This window comes from Vigna umbellata, chromosome 11, assembly GCF_029865625.1.
Source record: "Vigna umbellata cultivar VRB3 chromosome 11, Vumbellata_1.0, whole genome shotgun sequence".
In the NCBI taxonomy this organism is placed as follows: domain Eukaryota; kingdom Viridiplantae; phylum Streptophyta; class Magnoliopsida; order Fabales; family Fabaceae; genus Vigna; species Vigna umbellata.
The window spans coordinates 21,431,755-21,450,029 of NC_142175.1; the positions used below are offsets into that span (position 1 = coordinate 21,431,755).

At 33.0% G+C, this 18,275-nt stretch overlaps 2 protein-coding genes across 2 annotated transcripts; one reads left to right on the forward strand and one right to left on the reverse strand.

Moving 5' to 3' along the window:
* The first annotated feature begins 5,922 nt into the window (after positions 1–5,922).
* Positions 5,923–7,624, forward strand: LOC148191169 (cytochrome P450 76T24-like). The gene is made up of 2 exons (XM_088101184.1): positions 5,923–6,842; positions 6,916–7,624. Exons 1-2 carry the CDS (start codon positions 5,952–5,954, stop codon positions 7,519–7,521), a joined length of 1,497 nt encoding a protein of 498 aa, XP_087957310.1. The 5' UTR covers positions 5,923–5,951; the 3' UTR covers positions 7,522–7,624.
* Positions 7,625–13,626: 6,002 nt separating this feature from the next.
* LOC124831377 (uncharacterized) lies at positions 13,627–16,622 on the reverse strand. Its single transcript, XM_047305345.2, has 10 exons — positions 16,459–16,622; positions 16,250–16,343; positions 16,008–16,141; positions 15,844–15,910; positions 15,294–15,346; positions 14,690–14,744; positions 14,535–14,609; positions 14,329–14,446; positions 14,171–14,217; positions 13,627–14,063 (listed from the first exon to the last, which is right to left on the reverse strand). Exons 2-10 carry the CDS (start codon positions 16,310–16,312, stop codon positions 13,962–13,964), a joined length of 714 nt encoding a protein of 237 aa, XP_047161301.1. The 5' UTR covers positions 16,313–16,343; positions 16,459–16,622; the 3' UTR covers positions 13,627–13,961.
* Between the last annotated feature and the right edge of the window lie 1,653 nt (positions 16,623–18,275).

The following is an 18,275-nucleotide window of genomic DNA, read 5'->3' on the forward strand; positions in this document are numbered from 1 at the left end:
TTTGTATCAGAAAAATATGTTGTGTAAGACTTGTAAGTTTAATTTCTAACTTATGTTAAGTGGTGAAGACTATATTGTTTAAAGTTTTGTAAGTTTGGAACCGTACTTTGGTTGAATCAAAATAAAGTTTGGTTGTTTAAATCAGATATCAAATTAATTTGGTTTTTACTACTAGTAATACCCTTAAATTATTTGGGGTGTTACAATGTGGTATTAGAGTAATGGTTTTCAAAAATCTTTTGGGGCTGTGGGGAGTGAACTTGTTATTCTTAGTAAAACTCTTTATTGTTTATGATGAGAATGACTATTTGAAGAAGTTCATATCATATGCTAAATTATATTATTTTGTTTTTGGAAGAAATCACTTGAATCTCGACAAAGATGCAATAACAACCAGTTGATCAAGTACCTCAAAATCATTCTAGCTTGAATAAATTCCTAAGGCATGACCCTACTAAGTTTAATGGGGAGGTTAATCCTGATGAGGCCGACTCATGGCTAAGGCAGAATGAGAATATCTTTCTAGTAATAACTAGCTCAGAAGAATAGAAATTAACTTATGCATCATTTCTTTTGGTGGGTGAGGCTGAATATTGGTGGGAAAGTATGCAACAGTTGATGACGGTTCGTGGTGAGGCTGTGAATTGGGAGAACTTTAAGATAAGGTTCTTGGAAAAATATTTTCCAAACAGTGCAAAATTTGCAAGGGAGGCGGAGTTTTTAACCTTACAACAAAGAAGGCTATCAATGCAAGAGTACGTGGTAAAATTTAACTATCTCTCGAGATTTTATACCCGGAATATTACAGAAGAATGGAGATGTCGGAATTCGAGGAGGACTAAGGCATGAGCTGAAGAAGGTACTTATGCTATGAGAAATACAAGAGTTTCCAGCATTGGTAGAGAAAGCCTAAATGATAGAATTGTTGGAGGTTGATCCAAATAGGGTTTCCATACCTTCAAAGGGAGAATCTTCAATGAAATTCAACTAAAAGCCTTGTGAAAAACCACAATTATCCTATCAAGGAACAGTGAAGTGTTTTGAGTGTGGAGGAGCACATTTCAGACTTGACTGCCCTAAACTTATTGGAGAAAAAGTTGAAGGGAAGAGATGTTTCATACTATCTTGGTTCAATAGGAACCGAGGCAAAAAGTCTGTCGAAAATAAAAATAGAAAAGGGAAAACCCTACTGCTTCAGTTATCTGTGAACCGAGGCAAAATCCTACCCCTTTTACCTTGGTTCACAACCGAGGCAAAAAGTCTACCCTTTTTGTCTCACTTGTATATATCTCGATTACGAAATTGTTGCCTATAGACAAAAATAATAGTTGTCGTTTCCCTTAACTACACCAATGTTGATACAAAAAATATTCACATCCATAAAGTCTTATTTGACACTAATAAATTTAACTGGGATTGATCCCAGTAGTGACCTATTAGAAAATAAACAATATAAATATAAAAAAATAAAACATGATGTGAAAATTTAAATCAAAATCTTCTATAAAAAAAAATTACATCAAATGAATTTTACTCAAATACTTATATTTCTTGTTATAATTTTTTTTTTAGTAAAACACATTATATTTACTTCCTTTTAATTTTCTAGGAAAAGAAAACTTAAAAAAGGAAAGAAAATAGTTTTCTTAGTAGTTACGAGTTTTTATAATATTATAATTTTCTTTTTGATAAAGATGAATTTATTTTATTTTTTCTTTAAATGTTGATCATTTATTATCTTTGTTAGAAAAAAAAAAGAACAACACCTTATAATTTTGATTTAGTGTTAAAAATAATAAAGTGAAAAAGCGTGATAATGATTCGTCTAAAAGATAAGGTGATAAATAAGTAATAAATTATATAAAACAGAAGTATTTTATTTATCACATGATTAACATTGGACAATTTTAGATAATGTCTAATAAATTAATTAAGAAAACTCACATACGATAAAAAAAAAAACATAAAAAGTGAGTTAACCTTGAATCAGTAAAAAAATATATGTTTATTTTATGGTTGTAAAGAATGTCTATTACTTCTTATGTTTGATAAAGAGATTTGTTAGTTAAAGGAAAAGACATGTCAGAAGATTTTTCGAGCAAAGAGCTAAAAGTTAATTTTCTTTATCAAATTCTTGAACAAAAGATCATCAACTTTGGAAGAATTGTCAACATGATACAACTTTATATCTTAAGTTGATTCAAAAGCAATTAAAGTTATTGGAAATTTGACAAATTGAAGAAAAACACATATTAACGCACGTAGTAATGCGTTAAAGACACTCAACGTTATCAATCTCATTAAGAAAGGAAAAGATTCAAAATAACCGAAGCTAGTAGCCAGAAACATATTTGCAACTGCTGCTTTCTTATACAAGGTATCAAACACCGCTCTCAACTCAAAACTTTAAGGAAGTTTGACACACACACATATGGGTGTTGCTCCTTTCACCACCACACCTTTCTCTCTCCACTTCCCATTTACTATTTTGCCCTTAAGTAAAATTTTATTTTTAGGATTATTTTTTAATTTTACCCATTCACAACCTATTCCACTAATAACCTATTCTAGTGCCCCATACATGAGTAAAATATTTTTCTTTCATTTTAACATTATATTTCTTCCTCTCTTTCTTTTACAAATTACAAAGGTTGGTGGTTGTGGAAAAAATTATCAAGCAGTCTCCCTCTCGTGGTGCAGTGTCGCTCTCGTAGTGCAGTGTGTGGAGTGGTGCAGTGTGTGTTGCTTCCTCAAGGTGCGTATTCAAATAAACCTTCAAATAAAACCCTAAAATAAAAAACGTAACCTTTAAGACATCCTTCAACGGATGTCAAAATCCTTCAACGGATGTCAAAATCCTTCAACGGATGTCAAAATCCTTCAACGGATGTCAACATCCTTCAACGGATGTTGACATCCGTTGAAGGATGTCACCTCCGTTTAAAAGTTACGTTTTTTATTTTAGGGTTTCTTTTATTAGTTTATTCTTTATTTTGGAAATATTTTAATAATTTAATTTAAATGTTTTGATTTATTATTTTTGAATATATTTTTAATGTATTTTAATAATGTAAGGAAAATGAAGAAGAAAGAAACGGAGGAGGAGAAGTGAAACGGAGAAGACAGATTGGGTTGCAGAGTAAAACGAAAGACAAATTATTAAACGAAAATGAGAGACGGAAAGATTGGGTGCAGGAGTAAAGTAGGAGAACTAGGTTTGAAATAAATTAAAATAGTAAAAGTAAAAAATTTTAATCTGAGGATATAATTGGAATTAAAATAAATTGGGGGGGTGGAGGGAGAAAGGTGTGGTGGTGGAGGGAGCAACACCCCACACATATACACATAGATCTCCACACTGATAAGATATTGTCCGCTTTGGGCTAAGCCCTCACGGATTTGCTTTTGGTACCACTCCAAAAGGTCTCTTACCAATGAAGGTATCTTATATGTATATAAACCCATGTCCATCTCTTATTTTATCCGATGTAGGACTTTGTTTGTACCCAACATGAGAAACTATGTGCATAGTGCAAATATGTTGAAAAAGAAAATTAAGACAACTAAAGCTTAAGGGAAGAACATTATAGTATTCAAATAAACAAGTTAAAAGGAAGAATGTTTCAATCTCTCACACATTGACAAACAATCATCTTAAGTAAAAAAAAAAAAAGTATCATTCAAGATCCCAAAAATATCTTATCTCTATATCCTAAGTAGAGGTGGATGTTTGATAAAGAATACTCAATTGTTGAAATATATAAGAAAAACAGACAGTAGAGGAGGGGGATTGGTGTTTTTCAAATTCTTTTCGCAAAGCAGCGTTTAATGACTTGTAAAGATAATGTATATGAATTTTAAAATGGTTAGACGTTGGCTTTTAATGATATAGATAAATGGAAAGTGTTTTGGATAGGACAGCAGTAAACTACAAATTTTTATATTGGTTCACTCAACCTTACATCTAGTTCTTTCTTAAAGGGTTCCATTATTTTTTTTCCAATACACGAGTTTTACCTCTGTAGGATCTCATCGAGTATTCTCACCACTCTTGGTTACAACAAGTATTAGCACCACTCCTAGTTTCCTAATCAACACAACTAGATTGAGTTTAGCCTCTCTAGGATCTAACCCTAGACAACTATCTAGACGTTCAACTCAACCTAAGCTGAACAAACAAGTATTTGAGTTCTCTTCAAAACTTACAACAAATTCACAAATGGATTTTCTACAAGATACAGACAATTAACTCTCATCGAGAGGATATATGTTCTAATACAATACAATTTGTAACACTTGAAAGTGTTGGTCTCTTTTACAAGGATTTTTCTCCCAAAAAATATTGAGCTTCAGACGATATAGGAACACTTTAAATTTTTTCCTCTTTTCACATTGTTACTCTTCTTATATTATCCTTATTGTATTTTTTATCAACAACATCTTCTCCTTAAGCTTTCTTTTATATATATATATATATTCTTTAAAGATCACCGTTAAATAGGAAGTTGAACTATGAAAAGTTGGTAATCTTTATATACTTATCTGAAGTATGACTTTAGTCTACTTTATTTTTTCTCCTTATTTTTAGGTTTCCTTCCTAGTAGCTATATTTTTTTAATTAATATAGTTATTTAATGTAATTTATGAAGTATATATAAAAAGTCATTTTATATGTATTCTGTAATACAGTAAATGATAAGTAATAGAATAATATTTTAGGAAGTTTTCTTTTATATTTCATGTTTTTTTGAATTGAAATTTTATTGAGATATTATAAGTCACAAATAAATTATCTTTCATTCCATAACAAAAACACATAGGTATACATTACAATTATGTTTAAGAAGTGAGAGGAAAGAAGTGTTGATATGTTAAATATTCACATAAATAAAGTGTAGTTGACATTAACAAGTTTACGTGAGATTAATCTCACTATAACCTTTAGAAAATAAATAACATTAAAGGAGAAAGAACGAAACATGATTGAAGATTTGAATCAACATCTAGTAAGAGAATATGAGAACAAAAGTGCTACATCAAATTAATTTTATTCTAATAATTATTTTTCTTGTTATAAAAAGTTCATAACATTTTTGTAATAAAACACACTATAATTTCTTTCTTTTTATTTTGTAGGAAGAGAAAACTTAAAAAAAATAGTTTTCTTTGTAGTTATGTGTTTTTATTTGTAAGAGAATATTATTATTTTTTCTTAAAAGATGAATTTATTTTTGTTTTCTTTAAATGTTGATCATTTCTTACCTTTCTAGAGAAAAAAAAATGCAGCATCTTATAATTTTGATTAACTACTAAAAATAACAAAATGAAAAACATAATTATGGTTCGTTTAAAAGACAATGTAATAAATAAATAATAAATAATGTAAAACATAAGTATTTCATCTAATACACTATCAACACTAGACAATCTTAAATAATTGGAATTTCATCTAATACACGATCAACATATTAAAAACGTAATGGAATATTATCTGTTACATTTCTCCAAAATTTTAGTTAGGCACGATATGCTATCAGTCTCGGCATAATATTGTGAGTGTAAATTCATTCTCAAATGAATGTACAATTTAAAGATTATTTAGTAACAGCGTAAAACTATTTTAGTATTGTCATTAATAAATTATCATTTATAATAATTTTTTTATTTTAAAACTATATCAACAGTTTTCTGTAATTGACTGTGTATTATTAATATCTCTTATTTTTAACTCAGTATCACTTTTAGGGAATATCAAATTTTGGAGTTTCTACAACCGACATGAATAAATATCTTTTTTCATATTTTATATTTTAAATTAAGTTAAAATGAAATCCTCGTCAAATTTTAAACTAGCAAATGTGTTTCCATATATATACTTTGTTGGGAGGAATTAGCTTTCAATCTTACGATTGAGTCTCTAATTTTCCAGTGTCCACAAGAGAAGCAAAAGAATGGAGTACCTTCTTCCACTTCTTCAGATCACCATAGTGTGTGTAACCATTTATGTACTCATCTCAAGCTTCAAACCAATGAAAACATCAAAATACCCTCCAGGGCCTCACCCTTTTCCCATCATAGGAAACATCCTGGAGCTTGGAAATCAGCCTCACCAAGCACTTGCCAAACTTTCTCAAATTTATGGTCCTATTATGAGTCTCAAGCTTGGTAGCACTACCACCATCGTCATTTCATCTCCACATGTTGCCAAAGAAGTACTGCAAAAACATGATCAAATCTTTTCCAACAGGACAATCCCAGATACTCTTCGAGCTCTTGATCATCACATACTTTCAGTGGTGTGGATGCCACCTTCAGCACTGTGGAGGACCCTTAGGAGAGCTTGTGCCACCAAAGTGTTCTCTTCTCAGCAGCTTGATTCCACGCAAGTTTGTCGACAGAGGAAGGTGCAAGAATTGATGGATTATGTCAAGGAAAGATGTCAGAAAGGTGAAGCCTTGGATATTGGTGAGGCTTCCTTCACAACTGTGCTTAATTCCATATCAAACACTTTCTTCTCAATGGATTTAGCTCACTACGCTTCTGACAAGTCTCAAGAGTTCAAGGACATCATTTGGGGCATCATGGAAGAAGCTGGAAGGCCTAATGTTGTTGACTTTTTTCCAATCTTTCGCATGGTTGATCCACAGGGTGCTCGGAGAAGAATGAATGGTTACTTTGGAAAGTTAATTGCGTTTTTTGATGGACTCATAGAAGAAAGATTGCGTTTAACGGCATTAGAAAATGAAGCCAAGGCATTCAAGGACGTGTTGGATTCTGTGTTGGAACTCATGCTTGAAGACAATTCACAAGTGACTCGCCCTCATGTTCTGCATTTGTTTCTGGTAAGTGGTCGTGTGTGTGTAAAATTTTTATGTGATGTTGTATATTATTTTACTAATTGGCCGCATATGTCAGGATTTATTTGTGGCTGGAGTAGACACAACATCAAGCTCTATAGAATGGGCTATGGCTGAGTTGCTACGTAACCCAGAAAAGCTAGAAAAAGTGAGGGAAGAGCTTCACCAAGTTCTTGTCAAAGGTGAGCAACTAGAAGAATCACATATCTCAAAGCTTCCGTACCTACAAGCAGTGGTTAAGGAAACTTTCCGCTTGCATCCACCTATCCCAATGTTAGTGCCACACAAGCCAGAAGTTGATGTTGAACTATGTGACTTCATGGTACCTAAAAGTTCCCAAATTCTGGTTAATGTATGGGCCATGGGTAGAGATTCAAGTATTTGGACAAACCCAGATGAATTCAGACCTGAAAGATTCTTGGAAAGTGACCTTGATTTTAAGGGCCAAGACTTTGAACTAATACCCTTTGGAGCAGGAAGAAGGATCTGTCCTGGATTGCCATTGGCTTCCAGAACTGTGCATATTGTATTGGCCTCTCTTCTATGCAACTATAATTGGAAGCTGAAAGATGGACAAAAGCCACAAGACATGGATATATCTGAGAAATATGGGATTACCTTGCATAAGGCACGACCTCTCCTAGTCATTCCAATCCAAGCATAATACCTAGGAAGATTATGTGTAGTGAAAATACTCTTGAAACCCTCTATTTAGCATGTAGATGGATTAAAATAAGTGAATGAGTAGTAAAACCTTGTTACTTTTATCCCTTTTACTTTTTCCTAACTTGGTTATACTAAAATTTTTTAAATTCTAGGATGACCTCTTCTTTCACCTTATATTTTACTTTTCACAAAAAACACAAGGTTAACGTATGATAGTCGCAAATCTTTGATGGAAGTAGATAGTAAGATTCAGAACAGCATTTTTAACACTAATTTTTTATTGCTACTGGTATAAAAATAAGCTATGACAACTGCTCGCTGTAATGACTTGGAAATTCCTACAAGGTGTTGGTTTTCATTAGCATTATATGTTTGTTAGCTGATAGTGTGATACCTAACTTCACCCTAATGACAAATCAATTGAAACATCACAAGCTTATGGGAATCTTCAATTTGAGTCTGCAAAGCAGTTCGTTAATCAACTTATGAGTAGTGAATTGAGGTATCTAAGGAACACAACTCTTTCTTACATTTGTTAGCATGTATGCTTCATGAAATATCTTTCACAAGCTACTTAAAGTCTGAGAGTAATAAAAAAGGTAGCCATCTGAGAGTAACAAAAGAAGATGGATTTTTCTTGACCAAAGTTTCATATTGAAAGAATAGAGAGGTTAAAAGAAGTCTACCAAAGCCTCTTAGCATGCCTTTGATAGGATTACTAAGGAGTTAAATAGTTACACTAATTTCAACATCCAAAAAGGGTTAAATAGATCTTTAAAACACTTTCACCTATGGGTAAACAGTCTAATAAGATGTTTCCTGGTTGAAAATAGAGTTTGAAATCATAAGATTACATAAGTATTTTTTTTTGTCAGTTCTGTCTTACACAAGTTCACAGAGTCATTCTTGACTACTCTTTTATCTTCCCACATACAAGTATTATTTTAATTGACACCTTTTATTATTTCTCTCAACTTGGTACATATTAAGCAACTGTTATTTTAAACATCTGATCAGCTTGAGCATACAATTCTAGAAAAGGTAGGTTTATTGTGTCAAAATCGACACTGGTTTTCAAGAGTCAACTTGTTATTGCTTCCAAATGGTCCAACAAATTCAAAAATGAATTTGTGTCTCGTATAACATGGCAGGTCTTGATCTGATTTGGCTTCTCAAGATGCATCGTTTGTGGTATTCGTAAAGAGTAGGAGTTTTGGTGTTAATAATATGGTGACTATCGGATTATCTTTTGTTTTGTTTAACACACTTAGTTCAAAATATCAGTACATCAAATCTTAAAAGTACTTTTTATGATAAAAAACATATGGTATCTTATCCAAACTGTACAAGATAATTAAGACTAAACTGTCAATAATAGACGGCTAAGATTAGACTATCCAGGTCTAACAGCAGTGACTTGTGTTTTGCTTAATGAATTATGAGTTTAGATTTTGTTGCTAGCCTGGTGTTCGAAACTTGAGCTCTTTCATGCACTTTATAAAAATTCTGGTATAAATAAGCATGTCTTTTTGCATAGTTCTTTTTCATGAAACTTCTCTTCTGCCTAAACATTTGGTAATTGAATTTGCATAGACTACAAACAAAAAACATAAAGAGTAAATGCTTGAAGTTGTCTAGTACTGACCCAAGAGATTAATCCTTAGTTTGAAGTTTGAACATTAGATGCATAAATATGTTAATGTTGCTGATTGAAAGTTCCAGAACAGGTAGTAAGAGCTATTAGCTTAAGTCAGACTGAAATAATCCTTTTCAGATTTCAGGCATCGTCATTTACTATTCTGTGGCTAAATGAATTAGATATTCCTTTGTTTGGTTCTCTTTTTTGTCTCCCACAATGAAACTAGTGTGTAGTTACTCTGCCTTTGGATTATGTAATCTGTTATTCTAATTATTTTTCTCTTGTATAAATTTTTGTCCAATATATTAGTATGTTCTTTTCCTGTTTCTTGCAGCAATATGTTGCTTGGTAGATGGGCTTGTTCTTGCATTGAATTTATGTGGATTCATTGTTTGGAATGTATGAAGTATGAACCTCATTAGGGTTGTAATCCTAAATTATATATATATGGAAGTAATTTGTTACTGAGTTTTGCTCAGAGAACAACTGATGGTCCAATATTTGCTGGCATACCTTCTGTTCTTCCTTGTGAGGCACATCAATCTCTTCATGCAGTAAAAAGGTTGTGATCCCTATTAAGCCTCAACCAAAATTTCTGAGATGGACTAATTCCAATGATGGATTGTTCTGTCTTGAGCAATCTTATCAGCACATTAAAGGTGCCTCAGCAGGTGTTGGATGGTAAAAATCTATTTACCATAATGCTATACCCTTTTCTAGATCTTTTCATGTTGTGAAGGTTGATCTTTAGCAAGCTACCAACTAATGATATTTTGAGAAAGCAAGGGCTTTTATGATTCATCTTTTTTAGAATGTTGTGTGGCGAGTAGAATTTGGTCTTGGTTACTTGATCTACTAAGGATTCCAATTCTTATTCATTCCTTGGATAATGCTTGGACAATCTTTCACTTGGAATGGAGTGCTCAAATCTAGTTTATTCAAGTTGCTGTGATTGGGATTATAGATGAGATATGGAACAGCAGGAATGAGATCAGATTTGATAACAGCAAGATGAACTATCTTGGCATTAAAAGTAGCATTTTTTTTTCCTTTGTTAACACAGCTGGAATTTGTTGCTCTTATTCCATGCATAATAATATACTTGAGCTCTCTCTTTTGAAAGTACTTTTATGTTGGAGCTCATTCCAAAAGTTAATTAAAGTTACTCAATTATATTGGCAATTTCCTCCTATTGCATATGTAGGCTCCAGAAGCAGATAAAGTGTGCAGTCGTTCAAATTTGTGAGAACAGATAAACTTGTTTCTCTTCTAATTGGTTCATGACCCCTTTTTGGTCCAAAATGCTCTAACTTTTATGTATCAAATACACTGATATGTTTATTTTGAAAATAATAAGATACGATGTACATTGAAAAATATACAAAAATTCTTAAAAACATATAAATATATCATTGTTATGGTGTAAATTCAAATTAAAATCATATATATTAAACTTTGATAAAATATAAAATAAAAAATTATTGTCATACTACTCTTTTATAGATTAGATATTTTATAAATAAATATGGATAAAGTATCCTAAAGTATCGAATACGGATAGGTTACCTAAATTGAGGTATTGATACATTAGGTAATTGATAGGTTCAGTGGGAAAGTGTAGGTTTGGAGAAATAAGAATAACATGCAATTATAATTGCCTGTTATGGGGTTGTAGTCTATATGTGGGTTGTTTTGGGAGTTTTTTTAGGAAGTTTTTGTAAAAGGAAGGCTAGGGGGAGTCTGGTCTTCTCGAAAGACCAAGGCTAGTGTAATAGTTTGGATTATTGTGTTTGTTTTATTGTTGACAAAGCTATCTGGCTTTTTTTGAACATCCAAGAACTTGTCTTAATAGTCTTATAGTTTTCAATAAATCTGAGTACTTGTCATTAATAATTAAAATAGATAACTTTTAAAAATACTATATAAGTTTAAGAAAATTACGGAAGAAGTCGTTATCACATCGTTAAATAATTGACAGTTTCAGTTTTTATTTTTAAACTAGTCTCTTGACCTATGCTTATGCATAGGCTTTTTTATTTAAGTAGAGATGGTAGAAAGGATTAAGTCTAACATACCAACCCATCTATTGAGTCTAGAGCCATCGAATTTATTTTAGTCTGGTACGTTTGGCTAGTACGACCATCATGTCAGATTAACCAGCCCATCCATCAGGGCTAACCTTTCAACACGTCTAATGCAACCAACTCGACCATCCATTACATCCCAGTCGATCCAGCCAAATCGAATAATATATTCATTCCGATCATTTCGTCAGCACATCAACATGGCCATCACACCAACCTGCCAACTTTTCCAGCCCGTCAATCCCATCAGTCTGCTCATCCAGTCCATCTTGACCAGCTCAAGCAAATAGTCCAGCTCGTCCATGTCAGGCATTCCGTTAACCAATTCATCCTAGCCATCCAATCAATCTGGTTCATCTTATCCAACCAGGTCAATTGGTCCATCTCGATCATTTCGTCAGTTTGTCCATCCTAACCAGTCCAACCACCTTGTTAGAACGTCTATTTAGTCATCCTCGACCTCCCGTTAGCACACTCAACAGAGTTAGTCCAACCATCTCGTCAGCACACCCAATATAGTCAGTTCAACCATCCCGTCAATCCTAGCTTACTCAACCAGATCAACCAGCAAGTCCATCCCGGCAGCCTGTCTTACACGGGCATCCAGTTAGCCTGGTCCATTTGTTCCATTCTTTTTATTCTGCCTATCCCTATTAGTCCAACATCAAGGCATGTCCTGTCAAATCTAACATCCTGACCATCTCATCAGCCCGTCCATCCCTTTGTCCATCACAGCCATTCCGGCCATCCCGTCCATTTTGGCCAACCTGGCTAGATCGTCCAACAGGTCCATCCATGTCATCCGTTTAGCCCGTCAACATGTCCATCCTAGCCAGGCTACCCATCTTGGCCATCCGTATTAGCCGAGCAATCCCGGCCAGTAGGTTCATCTTGGCCATCTTGTCAATCGATCCATCCCGACCAACCCAATCATCCCTTCAGTCGGTCCATCTCGTACGTTCTAGTCATCGAGTCAGCCCAATCCATCCCAATCAAGCCCTCCATCCATTTAGCCCAGCTATATCATTAGTTTGTCCATCCTGACCATGTCTTCAACCTAACCATCACAGCCAACTGGGTCATCCTATCCATCCTGGCTTGCCTGTCCAAATCGATCAGTCAGTCCTTCTCAATCATCCCATCAGCACAGCCATCTTTGTCAGTCCGATCATCACATTCATCCCTACCATCTAGGTCATTCATCCCTCCATTACAATTAACTCGTCCATCCTAAGCATCGACATAAGCTCGACATCCCAATCAGCACGGTCATGTCTTTTAAAAAATCAATAAATTTTACAAGTGTCATGATACCAAGCTTGACATTTTCATTCAAATGGCCAAAAAAACTATGGTTTGGAACAGGTATCAATAAAGTATATGGTAATTTTCTATGGTTTTGTTTTCTCAAATATATAATTGATTGTCATGGTAATTTCCTATGGTTTTGTTTTCTCAAATATATAATTGATTGTCAAATAGGTTGTGTTATATATATATATATATATATATATATATATACATTTAAATTCAAAATATCATAAAAAGAATAAAGCTGAAATTGACACTTAATTTATTAACTTTAGTTAAAAAAAATCAAAGTCAATGACTACATTTTAGTAATAGAATCAGAATTTGGCTTGTGATTTATTCAAAATTTTAATATTTTGGACGTTCGTTTACCTATTTTAATGATATTAGAGAACTTGTATTGGTTTTCTTGTTTAAATCTTGATATAAAGTGAATTCGTTCTGGAGAAAAGAAAAACAAATCATTATTCCGTGTAAGAATGTGGATTAGGCTTTTGCTTCACAAAAAGAAAAAAGACCCAAACATATTTCACCATTGAACCACACTACCACTGTCACCATCAAAATGAATTGGTTAGTATAATATTTGCTTTGTTCCATATGGTGGATTAACACAATATTTACTTTGGGAATCCTATGGGAGATCCAATTACAGCATATGCTTATGTTGACGAGCACTTGCAGCTGGAGTTTAATGCTTAAAGTTCCTCATACAGGTTAAAGTGCAACATACCGGCCATCAACTTCAAACATACTTTTCTACCATTTTTTTTCAGGTTAATTTGCATTTCCAGTTCTGGCGAAATACACCTAGGAGTAAAACATGAATTTCTCCAAAGATGCAAATCAACAAAGAAGCAATGTCATACTTTTGTTCACCCGGGTGACAAACCATGAAAAGGCCATTAAATTGTTTATGGGAATATTCAAATTGAGTCTGCAAAGTAGTTGGTTAATCAAGTCATCAATGATGAATAGAGATATGTTAAGAACACACCTCTTTTCTCATATTTGGTTGCGTTCATGTTTCGTGAAATATCTTTCATAAGCTACTCAACAAGGTAGCGTCTAAGAGTAATAAGAAAGCCTTTTTTTTCAAATTCAGATTTTCTTTCTGAGAAAATCTTAACCAAACGGTTCCTAAAACAAGTAACCTAATGATAATGGAAAATACATCCCTCCTACAAGTACATAACACAGACTCAAAAGACTTCCTAGTAGCCAAGTGCCACCAATTCATTCCCCGATGATTAGTAAATCTTCAAGAGTCACAAATTAAATGCCATGATGCCATCAACAAACGTCAATATTCAATCCCCAAAGCTGGCAGCCAGAAAACATATATTACTTTTCTTTTTGGTGCTATATTCCAGTATATAATTATAGCTTAAGAAGCTACAAAATTTATTCGGCATCACCAGATCTACGATACGGCATGTATCTGTGGTCCTTAGCAGCATTCCTTCTCCTCCTTTTCTCAACAAATGCTTCAAGTTTGCCAGATGACTAAAAATGATGAACAGATAGATTTAGCAGAAAAGAGAGACAGTAAACAAGTGGTATAATTGGGTGGGGGCAGGGGTAAACACAAAAAGATGTTCTAAGATGTATACCTTGAGCTGATTATATTTCTCAATCAGCCTTTGTTTCCGTATTTCAGCTGCAAGGAATGGAAAAGGATGTGAGCATATATAGTGATGCTTCATTAAATTCATTTAACATGTATTGATCTGTTTGTGAATAGAAATGAGAGCAAGGCAGGAAGGATCACATTTCTTTAGATAAAAAGGACGTTTCCCCTGCTTTGCTGCTTCTCTCTCTTTCTTTTTATGATTCGTCAATATTGCTGTATCAATATTCTTCGTTGAATCCGACTTCATTTGTTTATCCTGAAAAAACATAAATATATGATGAGGAAATCAATAAATATCATACTTTTGGAGGTAGAAGACAAACTAGTAATAGTGAAGTACGTACAACCCATGATATACGTTCTTCTATTTCACTTATGCGCTTCAGATCTTTATATTTTTTCAGTTCCTTCTTCAGAGCCTGGTACAACAAGATGATGTAATCAGAGTTCATAGAGTAAGCCCTACAAAAAATTCTACACGTATAATCTGGAAGACTACCTGTCTTTCAGCAGGAAGATCGTTTTCATATAAGAAATTATACCTCTTCTTAAACCTGCAAGTCCAAGCACATATTACAAGAGAAGTTCCCAGATTTAGTTGAAAGCATTGTTTAAAATGAAACTACTTGGTTATGCACTAAGATACAGATCAACATAAGGATCCTTCAACATAGTAGACGCATAATATGTTTTAAGTAAGGATATCAGAAGCTTTTTATATCTTGAAAGATAATTATTTATGACAGTGAAAAGGTTATTATCTACAACAGGAACTATGTCATACTTGACTGTTTAAAATTTCCTCACATTAAGAAAGTCATTCATTTGAAATTTACATGTTTCTCTTCACTGCTTTAACCACTCTCACTAAGTTGACTCCTCTATAAGAACGGAACTAGCGTCTTCTTAAGATATTAAGTAGTGGCACTTGGCTAGACATGCTCTAAAACAGCAAAGGCAACCAGAACTAACACAACTTAAAAGTAGCACAAAATTTCTTGAAGTTTATAATGATAACTGCATTGCAACTAAACAAGTGTACATGATAACAACATTAAAAAGGAAAAGAAGAATAAAGAGCACATGTCAAGAGGTGAACATACCCTTCAGGGTCAAGTGTACCACAAAGAGATTCAAATCTTGGATCACGTACAACCTGACATTATTAACCGTGTAGAAACTCAGAATAATAAACGACACGTAAAATGATGAAAAAATCATTAATCATATCAGTTTTCAAATTTAACATAACTTCCACAACTCAACATCATAGCAACAGCACAAACATTTTAAAACTTCTAATAAACACTTACATAGCGAGAGGTATTGCAATAATTCACTTAACCCATCTCACATCCAAAGTCTACATACATGACACTCAGAGTCTTCATAATATGTGAGAATGTGTGCCCATGTGTAAAGCAAACAAGATATAGACTGCAATTGATCTTCCTACTCTACACAAGCTTGCAAATGGCCCTATAGGGTAGAAGCCTAGTAGGTCTAAAATGTAAAAATGCTACGCAAGCTTCTACAGGGCCTCATTAGAGTTTAAGGAGTTAAACCTCACGAACTCAGTGACAGAAAGTAACATAAATTTAAAGCAAAAACTAAAAGAAAGTTACACTCTTTACAAGGAACAAATAAATCTACCTTCTTTGGAGCTTGGATGACTTCTCTAAAAGCAGAAACTGGCTTCTTGCTACTGGCCTCCATCGGCCTAGTAAAACATTACAGATTTCTTTGCATGAGGTTTCATGGACAAAAGAATCAGAATTAAAAAAAAAAAACTCTAATAAACTGTTAAAATGCAATACCTATTCTTGTTAGCCCTTTTTAACTTTTTGTCTTCTTTGGGTTTCTGAATAAAAGCATGTGCCCCGTTCGAGCGTGCTTTCTGCAATTCCTCAAACGTTACATCTGCTAACTCCTTCTCTATCTCCTGCTCCTCCTGTAGTCATCAAAATCAATCACACTTCTCACTCACTATAAACCTAGTTTTGAAGAAATCCAAAAAAACAAAAAATATAACTTTATGAAACTTTGTCAAGTTACCCACATCTTCTGAGGAACTGTCGGTAATAGAGTCTTCTCTCTCGAGTTTTTCATACTGCGTTTCCATGGATTCTGGGACTCTGGCTCCTTGCTTTACCCTTTTTACAAGTAAATGAAATCAATTAGTCCCCAAGAAAAAAAAATTGTTATCAATTTTACGTGAAAAAAAAACGTTGAAGTTGAAAATGCATAAATTGATTGTGGGAAGAGTACCTTAGTCAAGTAATTTAGGAGCAATGGCGAAGGAGACAGTTAAAAGGTTCAGATTTTGCGACGAAATTAAAAGGACTGTGGTATGGTGGCTGAAACGAAAGGAAATTAGGCATAGAATGAAAACGACGACGGTTTGTGACCAGTAAACGGGGAAGACAATGACTTCTGCACCCTACTCTTGCTACCTGCACCTCCTCTTTGTTGCAATCTAATATTTAATTTTCTTCTGTTTCGCAGTTGGATTTATACTTCAATAACAAATTAAAAAAATATGCACAGGCAACCTCTAAAAATAATACTGTATAAAATTAAAATTATCTTTTAATATTTTATTTTGATCACAAACTAAAAATACTTTTATTATGACATTAACAAAATTAATAAAAATATTTTGTAGATTCTCCTTTTAAAAAATATTTTATAATTTCAATATAAATATTAATGGCATTTTTAAATTAATTTAGTTTTCAATAATATAAAAACAATTGTTAATGCAATCTTTGTATTTCTTTCACTAGTTGAAATTTAAATAATTAACAACGTTACTATGTGAGATATTAACAATTCAAAATATTTATATATAATATTATAACTAATTACCATAATTCTGGTAACAGCATTTATTTATGTTATATATTTTTTATTCATTTATCTAATAAACCTTAAATACAAGATATTGCCATAACAGATATAATTCGATTCAGTTATTCACTATTGTATTCATATATTATGTTTTTTTTTTTAAGAACTCAAAGCTTTTTTTACTACGCGACAACCCGAAAATTTTTCAGTAACAAAAACATGCAATATCTTATAGATTAAAAAAGTTGAAATAAACTTAAATTTTAAGAATTTATTAATAATTTTGATTAAATTTTATTTTATTAGTTTTGGTTTTAATAGTATTTAGTTTAATTTTGATAAAGATAAAATAAGAATAGGTAATTTTGATTTTTTATTTATTTAGGTGGAATATTATTTTATTTTATTAATATAAAATAGAGATAGATTAAATATTTGTTTTTATTTTAAGTAAGTTATATTTTGTTTTTAGTTTTTATTATTTGTACTTGGCCTATTTGTATTTATTTAAAGGTTGTCAAGGTTCAATAAAAATAACCAGAGTGAATTGAAGAGTCTAATTATTTTTGCGAGTCGGTTTTTTTTTCTACTTTTCAGAGTTTGTGCTCTGAGTACGGAAGAAAAAAAAAGAAAGGAGAGAGTCCAACACCATGAGGGAAAAAAGTGAGTGATTGAGTTTTTTTAGAGATGACAAAGGAGATATCTGCATGAGGTAAGTCTGAGTACAAGATCTCGTAAGAGAGTTTGAACATATGGAGATGGATGAAAATGGGAGTTGCGGAGTTTATAGTTCGAGCAGTGCGGAAGATTGCCAGCCATGAACGGAGAAGAGGTGTCTCCTAACCGGGTTGCGAAAAAGATCTTAAGAAATCTAACGAATGATTTTGAAAGTATTGTGGTCAGAATTGAAAAGATGAAATTATATGTTAATTCTTATTGTGAGGAGTTAGCTAGGTAATTAAAGGCCCATAAACTGGGAAAGAAAAAGAAAGATAAGGAACTTGACGACAACCAAAGTTTGACTTGAATGAAACTTGGATTACTTAGAGCCGAGGTTGAGGAGGCCGAGGTAGACGTGGTCGAAGTAATTTTTAGGATGATAATCAAGAACAAACTGGTCAGCAAAATTGGCATGACCGAGGAAAAGGGAAAGGTCGAGGAGATCGGTCATGCCAATTCTGTTGACCGATTTGCTCTTCACTATCATTTTCAAAATTATCTCGATCATGTCCATA

Excerpts from the sequence above, each read along its gene's own strand:
- LOC148191169 (XM_088101184.1), top strand. The coding sequence starts at position 5,952 with ATGGAGTACCTTCTTCCACTTCTTCAGATCACCATAGTGTGTGTAACC. Across the intron at positions 6,843-6,915 it reads ATGTTCTGCATTTGTTTCTG|GATTTATTTGTGGCTGGAGT; the intron begins GTAAGTGGTCGT and ends CGCATATGTCAG.
- LOC124831377 (XM_047305345.2), bottom strand. The coding sequence starts at position 16,312 with ATGGAAACGCAGTATGAAAAACTCGAGAGAGAAGACTCTATTACCGAC. Across the intron at positions 15,347-15,843 it reads TCATCCAAGCTCCAAAGAAG|GTTGTACGTGATCCAAGATT; the intron begins GTAGATTTATTT and ends TAATAATGTCAG. Across the intron at positions 14,064-14,170 it reads AGAAATATAATCAGCTCAAG|TCATCTGGCAAACTTGAAGC; the intron begins GTATACATCTTA and ends CATCATTTTTAG.